We start from the raw sequence: 11,090 nt of genomic DNA, 5'->3' as shown, positions 1-11,090 counted from the left end.
CATACGCACTGAATTGTGGGAATTTATGTAAAATCAAGATGGCAGCTGCCTGCGCGAGAATTTTTGGTAAGGTCGCCTGGCATATTTTGGAATCTCCACCATGTCGGGCTGGGACACTTGCTTCCCGGGTTCCAATGGTCTCGCTGCCGGGGTCTATCAGAGCATACGGAACGGGCGGTGGAGGATTCCGTTCGCAAATGGTATACAGCACCCGTCTTCGAGGTGGCAGAGTCCTGGGATGTGCGTTCCTGCTTGGAGGGGGACTTGGCTTGTATCAGACAATAAAGCTGACTGTCCAACATCACCTTGCAGAAGAAGTAATGGTAATGGGCAAGAATCATGGAGATGTACTATAGCATTGTAAATGTATATGCAATAAATAAAAATTGCTGCACCAATGGACCAGAAACTTACTTGGCAATAATACCCTTTCTGATTCTGAAATTAACCTTTTCTGGCTCCTCTGTCTTCCTCAGACTTCTGATTGTGGCTTGAGATTGACGCTGTATCAGTACAAGACCTGTCCGTTCTGCAGTAAAGTGCGAGCTTTCCTAGACTACCATGGACTTCCATACGAGATTGTCGAGGTCAACCCTGTGATGAGAAAGGAAATCAAGTGGTCAACTTACAGAAAAGTGCCTATCCTGATGGTGAACGGGGATGTGGTAAGAGGTGACACAGTAATGGTTTGGTATTATAGTTGTATGTTTGTATGGGGCAATGGGAAATTTGATGTGATGTCACTCAACTTCTGTGATGTTGTTTCTTCAGCAACTGAACGATTCCTCAGTAATAATCAGTGCTTTGAAGACACATTTGATGAGCAAGTAAGTAGCTACCTCCCCGAGAACTGCTCTTGTGTGTTACTTTACATTGTTTTTACGTTGCTCCATCTCCTTCTGTAGAGAGAAAACCATCTCAGACATTCTGCGCTGTTACCCAGAGATGAAGGCAGTCAACGAGAAGGGGAAGGAGGTGACAGAATTCAACAACAAGTACTGGGTGATGGTAAATGAACCTGAAGATCAGCTGATGTACCCAGAGAAAGATTCCAGAAAGTAGGTGAACACTTTGATGCAAAACTTATACTGGTTATATTTCTTTTTTCTGTTGAGCTTAAATGTCACTCTCTTAAATATTAGTGTACTATTCAGTCCTTGAATAGTATGCTATTCAATTCTGATATCTTTAATACTTTGATGATGGGGTGATTTTGCAGACATTGATTGGTCTTTTATCTAACATTATTAAAGTGTTTAGAGAATAAACCTATGTAGGATGTGATCCACATGTGCAGATGCTTTGCCCTTCTTTTAAATTAGGCTGAACATCCTGATTTGGCTTTGTTTTAGATTTGGTTCATTTAGAAATGCAAGTGAGGAGTGACAATGACACAGAGATGAAGTCACCACCTAACAGCTTAGCTGTGTGATTGTGACCTTGAGTTGAAATCCTGGTTGTAGGTATTCTGACCGTGTTAATTAACTCTGCTCAGTTCAGGGTTTGTGGTTTGGATGTCAAGCCAGTGCTTACTTGCCTTGTTACACTTACTAGTAACTCCCTGTGGCAGGTTGAACGCCTGCAAGCTCAACTGTGGTTGTTACCCAGAGAATGCAACTTTCTGTCCTGGTTGGTTATCAGTGAAAGAAGAAGCAGAAAGAAGCGGTGTCTTGTGGGTGATCGTAGGTGGAAAAAGAGCAAGCTAAATTCTTCAGCCAGTTGGCTCCATAGTTAGTTGGACTTTGGATAGCCTGTGTGTGATTTGATGGTCCCTAACAAGAACCTTTGATATATCCAAAGTCAAACCAAAGGTACAACCCAGCATGCAGCTGTGCTCCAAACTGATGATTAATTGGATGCTGCCAGCTGTGGTCAGGATTTAAATAAACTCAGCGTAAGGAAAACCGATGTGTACTGTAGCCTTGTCTTAAGTCTATGTATTTTTCCCTAATTGTAACACAAGGTGTTTTGAGCCGGGGGTTGATGTGGAATGGAATAGATATCGAACACACGCGTGACATGTGTCAGATGGCTATAATGATGCACATCTCTCAGACTGACAAACATTAATGGAATCTTATTCAGGGAGTGTCCCAGCACCCCTAATTCCCATGGATATGCTATTCAGTCTATTTCTGTGGTTTGTAACCTTTTCTAATTTCTGTAACACCACTGGATTTTGCTATTCCTTGTATAGGCTACCATTAAAGTACTGCCTCAAGTATTTTACCAGCAAGCATTTGGTCTCATCAGTTTTCAAGTATCCCTTCTGAATAGTATCAATGCTACAGCAAGTTTTCTATAATTGGGGTATTTCCTTTTTCCCTTTAATCTGCTACAGAGAGGAGATCAAATGGCGTAAGTGGGCAGACGATTGGCTGGTGCATCTGATCTCACCTAATGTGTATCGGACTACTGGAGAGGCCCTGGCCTCTTTTGACTATATCGTCCGCGAGGGGAAGTTTGGCCCTTACGAGGGCTTCTTTGCAAAATACGTTGGAGCCGCTGCCATGTTTCTCATCTCAAAAAGACTGAAAAGTAGGTGAGTGACAGTGTTTTGTATGGTTACTAAGTCCTGAAAGGTGTGGTACCTGAGTAATGTTTTTGTATGTACACTGCTCACAAGATATTTGTTATTCCACACCGTTATCCTTCAGACACAACCTACAGGACGACGTGAGACAGGATCTGTACAAGGCAGTTAATGAGTGGGTGGCAGCCATCGGCATGAATAGGAAGTTCATGGGTGGAGACCAGCCCAACCTGGCTGACCTGGTAAGAGCCCCGTATCCTTAATCAAGTACTATCCAACACATCTAGAACTTTTCTACAGATTGGCTTCTGACCGACTATTTGGCTGTTAGTTTGCAATAGCTAAAATGTGTTGGCTGATCATGTCCGCAACGCTTCTCTCTACAGGCAGTGTATGGGATCCTGAGAGTGATGGAGGGTCTCGAGGCCTGGAATGACATGATGGAAAACACCAAGGTGAAGAGATGGTACAGGCGCATGGAGAAAGCAATACAAAGCAACTAGGACAATAGCTGATCACGCTGAAAACATGGACCAGCGCTAGATCTCATTCAACTGCAATAGCTCTTCAAACATTGTGGTGCGAGGGAAAGTAAGGAAAGATGGTACGATAGCTGGAGAAATGCAAAATGTCAACCTGCTAGCAGTTACCATATAATCTCCCTTGAATGTACGTTGCATCAAAGTGTAAAAAAGTAATTCTTGAATACCACCTCCATGCAGTTCTACCATTTGGTGTAAAAACATTTTTCAATTTAAGGCATTTTTGAAAACCGACTTCTTTCGAACGGTTCAATCATTATACTGATGTTTTGCAGTGCTTTTCCTCAGGGAAGACAACATCTTTGTTTTCAGGTCCATGTACCTTACCGTTTCAGGACACTGTTTCACCTGTTCATTTTGATGGTTATTCTTTCAAATTCAGTTGTTACTAAGGTTTCAAGTTAGGCTTTCCGCTGAAATAATTTAAAATGAATTATTTTCAATTAAGCAGGATATAACTTGGTGTTAGATGTGTTTATGACAATTAAGGAGTTGGTGAGCATGAATACTTTCATGAACAACTTCTAAATTAAATACTGTAGGTGAATGACATTGCAACCCACTTATGCATACATTTAAAAATGTTCAATAAAAATAAGTAAACAGAATGTATCAGGTTTTAATTCAGAATCAACACTGCACATTGTTCAATTTTGTACCACACGTGGCACTTGGAGCAAGAGATATACTCTTATACTGAATAGTACTTAAGTTACCTGTATTCTCATAACCTTTACATAACGCATTAAACTTAAAATTTGCAAACTATGAAACAATAGTAAATAGCATGTCAATGTACAAAATATATACAAATATTGGTGGACTACATTCCATTATCTATGACAACACTGACAAAATGGCTTGAATAGTAGATGTCATGATTTGGAAGCAAAAAAATAAAAAGGTGAGGTAAAAGCGGTCTTATTCCCCGAAATGGATGGGACAGAAATCCCTTTAATAAAAATACTCCAGAGCAGCAAGAAATCACATTCACTACTTTAGGAATTATTTTCTCAACACCGATAAGGGTGGAAGAACAATGGTTTGGCTATGCATCTGGTTTTAAAACGATTATAGGTTAACTGTCAAGGTTAAGGCCAGTTTATGTAAATTTGGTATATTAAGTGTATATACTAGAAGTACATTGATACAGCACATCATTCCACATCTTGACAGTTTCTCTATCTAGGGTGAGTTGACATGAAGACTAGGATCATGCAGTCATGTCCAAAGAACCTTCTCCAGATTGCCACCCCTAAAAATTAGGATCTCCAGAAGTGCGCGCTTAGCTGGCCTTTGGGAGGAAGGATCTGCCTGCTTCTTAATGAGCTCTGAAGAAGACAGAAAAGATGCTTTCATTTTTTTTTTTTCTTGAAGTTCTTTTTTTCAGGCATTTCTATAGTTAATTTGACTGTAAAGTGTAGAAAGAGCAGTGGACAGAATTCAAACATGCTGAAACTGTATGTGAGCCACAGGCAGAGGGTAGACCACTGGACTAACCGAGGAAACGCTGAGCAATTAAATGTTAAGTGGGTTAAGAACAGTTCTAAAATAGTACATAATACTGTGATAAACTGGGCTGCACAATGTGGCCTTGCCATTTTCTCACCTGCAGAAACTGCTTGAGCCTGGTGACGGAGCCCGCCTGGCCTTCGCTGGTGATGGCTTCAATCCTGAGTGGAGACAAAACAGGATGTCAGAGCATCGAAAAACAGTCATAGGTAAACCATTCCAGAAAGTTAGAACAGACTAACTGGGGACGTACCTTGGCAAGTACTCCTCTTGGATGAGCAAAATGAGCTTCCAAAACTGAACCTGATACTGCTTCATCAGGGCGTTGCCGCAGACCTAAGAGAACGGGAAACCATAAGTGACTGGTGTTCAAACCTTGTATTCAGAGACAGCGGTCGAACACGTGACTCATCACCTCTAAGAAATCAAAGAGCAGTGTTGCCGTGACGTCTGCCAGGGGTTCCATGTTCAGCATCTGAGCAAGCCAACGCCAGCCATGGTTCAGGCCATGTGGGTCAGGCTGGATGAGAACCGGGGAGAAAAATAAGGACCGTTATACAAGTAGACCCAGGGGAGGAAATATCTGCATGCCTTAGGTCAATACTGTAAGACTGTTCATACCCCCTGCTTGGAGCCATATGGCCATCGAAGCTGTATGAGAGCAGCATAGAGGCGGATCATTCCGGACATCCTCTTTAAAAAGCTGTCCTGAGCCTCCACCCCTCCGTCTTCCACACGGTAGCCTAAGATCCTGGTGCAGCACACAGAACGACACTTCAGCAGGGGGACCAAACGTCTTGTTAAGAAAAAGACTGAAGCTACTTCTAGGTGCATTGCAAAATGCAGACGCTTCACTGACTTCTGATATTCCTCAACAGATGTGCCATCCTTCATAGGCGGGTAGTGGGGCACGGCATAGGGACACTTCTTGTGAAGGTGGGCAAGGATGAGATCTCCCACTTTCGGGTGTAGTTCCCAGAGCCCGGAGGCCACCACCGCGATGGGGAAGGCAGCCTCGTGGTGGGACGCCACTTCCTCCTCTCCTTGTTTCTGGAGACACATTGATGAGAATTTTTATTTTATCAGATCACTGAAAGTAAAACACTAAAATCCATGGGTTTGCGATATTAAAACCTAAATCTCATGAATCTATTTTTGAAAAAATTTCATTGGTGATGATAAAGTGGCGAGACGGACAATGTTTAGCCTATTTGACATGACTGTCATAGCGCAGTAATCAAAAACGGACATACTGACTCCTCCCACTCATGATCCCAAAAAAAATACCATCCCCAGGTGGAAGTTGGTCAGACAGGACAAAAAGTCCTGTCCACATGCAGAGGCTAACAGGACTATGTTAGCCACAAAGACACCTCCTTTCAGCTGTTAAACATCTGAACTATACTACTCCAAAAACCCATTCCCTACATCTAGATACATATACTATCTGAAGAGTAAATCTGAAAAAGTGCACATTATCTGTAAATAGCTATAAGTAGATTGTATTATGTCCCTATGTTTTCTATCAATACCTGCACCTTTTCAGCAAGTAACTTCATGGGTATGTGTACATGTAGTATGCAAGTAAAAGGCATTCGGACAGGAAGCTTTATCTCAAGCTAAGCCCAGTACAAACCCTTTTATTCATTTGACTGCAATTAGAGAACGTAACATTGAATATTAGGCAGATTACATAATTTAATGTAAACAGACAAAGATGGACAACTCTGTGTTTTCACCAGCTCAAAATCCCTTTGGACTTACCACAAACTTCTCGGCGAGTTTATAGCTGACAAAGTCCAGGCCGTTGGGATGTTGGGAGATGGAGACAGACTTCCCTCCCGACACCACTGGTCGCCCGGACAACAGCTTGTCAATCTTGTCAAATATTTCCCTGAGCTTGGAACCTGGGTATATGGCAACCAAGCCGAAGACCATGTCAATGAAATGTATTTTATCCATATTTACCGTCATTCACTTTAACATTGGCAGTATGACTCAGCATTATTCTAGGATTCTATTCCATAACCCACAGACCCACCTGAGATACTGGAGATCTGACTGACCGGGATGGTGGCTGCCTTCTGGAGCTCCATTCTTAGTTTCTTTGTCTGAAACGGTAATAGAAGTTTTACCAATCTTTGTAATATAGATTTAAATGTGAAGCTGCATCATAATGCGAGTACCAAATATTCCTACAATGGCATAGTTCGTTGTTTCAACCAACCTGGAGATCCTTAGTGTTGTTCAGGCCTTCAAAAGACTGTGCACACTGGTTGGCTGAGACCTGCAGCTCCTGGTACCACTTCAGGGTAGTGTCCTCTGCTTTAGTCTGTAGGCCTTTGGGATGAAACCATTGTTAACCCCCTTATTTCAGTCATTCATACTAGGGTAAAAAAAACATCTTGTTTGACCGATTCCATGTAACAGACAAATCACATTTTGCACTCTGATACGCTTGTGGTAAACACGGGCGGCAAAAGTTAAAAAACTAACCCACAGTCAATGAATCAATCAAATGTATTTATAAAGCCCTTTTTACAACAGCAGTTGTCACAAAGTGCTTTTACGTAAACACCTGGTCTTAAACCCTAAGGAGCAAACAACAGTAGTGTTGAATTTCAGTGGCTAGGAAAAACTCCCTAAGAAGGCTGACATTTTGGAAGAAACTGCGAGAGGACCCAGGCTCAGAGGGGTGACCAGTTCTCTTCTGGCTGTGCCGGGTGAGATATTAAGAGTCCAATTGGAATAATGAATAAATGCATGTGGGATAAATCCAGAGTCTATTTAAATTTAGACTACGTCAGAAGCATGACCAGATGGACAAGGACAGGGACAGCAACAGGCCCCCACAGTTGTCATCATTTACACACAATGACACAAAATAGTTCACACTTGTTTCTAATGTGATCAAACCAATTGTACAGAATATAACTCAGTTCAGAGTACACAGGTGACACAGGTCTGAGGAAGAGAAGGGTACGTGTCCGAGGTGGTGGACGAGGAGGAAGAGTCCTCTGGCCGGACTCAGCACAAAGACATAATGCTGAGGCAGAATGGATCTCACTGACTTTGATTTTGCAGTTGCACAACATTTTTCAGTTTATTGTAACATGTTTTTCATTTAGAGTTTTCTTTGATTATTGGGCTTTTGCAGTTGGACTACTATATGTTTATGCCACTGCTGAATATACAGACATTCAATACTATATTACTTGCAGTACTTAGAGTATTCAATATATTCACTGAACTAAGTTGTGATTATTATACTTTTTTATTGCTAAATGCATTTACTAATTACCTTTTTCCCTTTCTTTTTTTGTGTTATCTGTATCTACATGCCCTGGATGCTTTGTTCTCCAATTTTTTATGTAGTGTCTAATGAATGCTCTGTAGCGTATATTTATTGACTGGCTGTGTGTATGATCTGAAAGCATTGTTAGATTTTGAGAACAGATTAAATGGTTTTGAGGCAAGTGAAGATTTGTTTCTGTGTTTAAAGATTTGAGAAAATGGCTGAAGGTTTCAAGAAATGTGTCTTAGCAATTGTGAAAAACTGTAAGACCTTTGTCCACCAAATGCCTACAAACCAAACAACGGACCAGTCCACCAGCTGGGGTAAGCCCTAACTCATACATACCAAAAGTACAGACACTGTTCATCCCTCCCCCATTTCTTACCCTTTTTCTGTGCTTTTTCTTTGGCTGACAGAGCGGCACTCTTCTTCTGCTCCTCCTTCTGGGCCTGCAGCTCTGCAAACTTCCTGCGGTCCTCTTCCTCCTCCTGCTCCTTCTTCCTCTTCTCCTGGGCCTGAGCAGCCGCGTCCTGCATGACCCGGATCACTGACCTCATCTCATGCAGCGCCCGCTCTGCCACCGTCATGTCCTCCACACTGGGGAACTCCCCCTAAGAAACACACAGGGACACGACGGACAGGTGGACCTTTACCTCTGTCGTCTGGTGAGAGACCACAGAATGAAGACTTCCGCCGCTGGAGGCGTGATGCTATTGTGACTGCATAAAGCGCAATTCAGATCATGAAGACGCAACAGGCAACTATAGATGAAGGGACATTAGGACCTCACTGACCTCGGCTGTCGTGCGTATCACTTCAGACACCTGGGAGCAGAGCTGGTTGGCGCGGGTGCTGTAGGATGTGAAGTCAGGCGTGTGGCCTGACTGGGTGGGCGCGGCCTGCTCCAGGAGCTGATTGAGTTGCAGAATCTCTTCTTGGATGGCGTTGAGAGCGCGCAGTCTCTCCCTGCCCTCCACCTGTCTCTGCTTCTCAAACTCTGCCTCCCGCAAACGCTGCTGCTCCGCCTCCCGCATGCGTAGGTTCAAAATCTGTTAGGAGGTTTTGGAATCTGTATCTGAACACCATTTTTCCATTTTGTTTTCAACACTCTCAGAGGTTTGTTTTCATTTGGCAGACAGTATTATACCGTTTCAATACCTTTATTCTGTTTTTGTGCTCTTCTTTCAACTTCTCTTGGCGCCCAATGCTTTCTTGTGTCCTTTAAACAAGAGAAATGAAGACTTTGACAGGTAAGACATTCAGTCCTGTTACAGGGAAAGCAGCATATTGCGAATAGGCGACTTATGCTGTAGAGGTCAAACAAGCAGTACGTACTCTCTGTCCATCATGTCCCTCATGCTCTGGAACTCCTGCCTCTGCTTCAGTTCCATGAACTCCTCAAAGCGTTTCAGCTGCTCGGACTCCCGGCTCGCCACCGAGGCCACCAGCTTCTCCTGCAGCTCCTGCCTGAGCGCCAACTCCATCTGCACCAGAACATGCTCTACATTACATATGAAATGCTAGCATGACAATGCTACGATAACTCCCACATACTGGTTATATGGTAAACAAATCATGTCGGAGTCAATGTGTAACAGTGATGTAATGCAGAATAAATGGGAGAAAAAACAGCCTTCAAAACCTTGGCCTTGGCGCGGTGTTTCTCCTCACACATGAGTATACATCCTGCCATTTGAGTTGCCCGGGGAGACAGAAGAGATATGGTGGGGGGAGGAGTGGGGATGGAGACAGGGCTGACATCACTGGTAGCATCTGGAGAACTTTCCTCATCACCAACAATCTGCAGCAGATTTAAATGAATTGAAACGTGATGTAGGTTAATAAATTCATTCATTTCCATAATGGACATTTACTATTTATTATGGAACACTTGCTTCTGAGATTACTGATGGTAAAGTACAATGTGAGTTTTTGGTGTTGTACTATAAATAGTTTTTGTACACATAAGGTTACTAGTTTGGAAGTCATGTGACCTAATAGATTGATCAGACCAAGGAGTGTGTGTGTGTGGAGATATATATATATATAACCCTTAACACACACCTTCCTTTGAATTACATGCAGTCTAAGCAATCAAACCTCCAGTGCCAATCTTAAAATGGTAATGTGGTCCACCAAGACACTTGTTGACACCAAATGTCATACATTTACACCAAACAGAATTTGTTCAGTGGCACATTTTGATATTGTACTAAACCAGTTCAAGGGCCTGAACGGTTAACAATGTACAAACAGTGTGCAATAAGATGACAGATACCTGCTCCTCTTCCTTCAACCTGGAGACTATTGGTGGAGATGAGAGGGGAGCCGGCTGATGAATAGCTGAAGGGAAAGAGCTGGATGAGCAGCTTGAGGAGACTGGGGCCTCCTTAGACAGGCCGGGGCTTGGGTCACAAGAAGCAGAGCCCAAAGAGCAGGTCTTCAGAAGTGGCCGAGGGCTCAGATTAAATCTCTTCAGGATGAGCCCTGACAGTGGGGACAAGCTTGGACCTTCATTACAACCTGACAAAATATCCTGCAGGGGACATAATAAGTGTCTTCAAGTTAGAGACTGGTTAAGTAATACGTATCATCACGTTATGTAACTACAGCTAGCTTCTACTGTATTACAATTAAAGCATTTAGAGTCCGATTCCAAATGTTGGCTACAGTAGTGAACTGAAATCTTAAACATCACGCACGATTGGACGGTTATAAAAATATTTTAGTTTTTACTGATCCTTGTTCCAACGTTCTGTTCTGATTAACTACTACTGTAGCTAGCTTGAACTGTTCTAGTTTCAAGTTTCATAACAACTGAAAACCTGAACTAGCTAGCTGGCGGTGACGTTCATTACCTCCCCCTTTTCGAGCCAGTCTGAGTATTTCAGTCTTCCTTTGGGTGAGTTTTTCAAGGCCTCCAATGTATCCCATCGTAAACTTTCAGCAGGCATGCCGATGAATAAATACACAATAAACAAGATCAGTGGATTTATGTTACACCGCTAGGTGCTATTAACTTGCTGCATTCGGTGCCGCCGAAAGTTAAACTCCGACGTGATATATTACCGGATATTTCTAGTTCCGAACTATGGTTCCGACTAGTCACAAGTGCAACATAGATAATAGAACACTAGATGGTCTTATGGAATGGAACAATTTCGCTGCCATCTTACCTGGTACCTGTTCAACCAGCTACAATAGAAAC

At 42.8% G+C, this 11,090-nt stretch overlaps 2 protein-coding genes across 3 annotated transcripts; one reads left to right on the top strand and one right to left on the bottom strand.

The window, feature by feature from the left end:
• The first annotated feature begins 1 nt into the window (after nt 1).
• Nucleotides 2-3,972, top strand: ptgesl (prostaglandin E synthase 2-like). 2 transcript variants are annotated; one of them, XM_010876235.4, is made up of 7 exons: nt 9-323; nt 477-665; nt 772-827; nt 906-1,058; nt 2,342-2,542; nt 2,658-2,775; nt 2,920-3,972. In XM_010876235.4, the coding sequence occupies exons 1-7, from the start codon at nt 39-41 to the stop codon at nt 3,034-3,036; spliced, it is 1,119 nt and encodes a 372-aa protein (XP_010874537.1). In that variant the 5' UTR covers nt 9-38; the 3' UTR covers nt 3,037-3,972. The 2 variants fall into 2 exon arrangements, with proteins under 2 accessions (XP_010874538.1, XP_010874537.1); XM_010876236.4 differs by lacking the exon at nt 2,920-3,972 and having other exon boundaries at nt 2-323; nt 2,342-2,538; nt 2,658-2,770.
• Nucleotides 3,680-10,966, bottom strand: gle1 (GLE1 RNA export mediator). The gene is made up of 16 exons (XM_010876234.5): nt 10,741-10,966; nt 10,161-10,418; nt 9,525-9,683; nt 9,218-9,366; nt 9,041-9,101; nt 8,677-8,931; nt 8,268-8,493; nt 6,815-6,927; nt 6,629-6,698; nt 6,352-6,494; nt 5,447-5,637; nt 5,209-5,338; nt 5,003-5,107; nt 4,841-4,923; nt 4,685-4,748; nt 3,680-4,406 (listed from the first exon to the last, which is right to left on the bottom strand). Exons 1-16 carry the CDS (start codon nt 10,834-10,836, stop codon nt 4,338-4,340), a joined length of 2,172 nt encoding a protein of 723 aa, XP_010874536.2. The 5' UTR covers nt 10,837-10,966; the 3' UTR covers nt 3,680-4,337.
• Between the last annotated feature and the right edge of the window lie 124 nt (nt 10,967-11,090).

This window comes from Esox lucius, chromosome 13, assembly GCF_011004845.1.
Source record: "Esox lucius isolate fEsoLuc1 chromosome 13, fEsoLuc1.pri, whole genome shotgun sequence".
Classification (NCBI taxonomy): domain Eukaryota; kingdom Metazoa; phylum Chordata; class Actinopteri; order Esociformes; family Esocidae; genus Esox; species Esox lucius.
The sequence above is the reverse complement of the archived record's forward strand: the minus strand, read 5'-3'. Positions and strand labels throughout refer to the sequence as shown.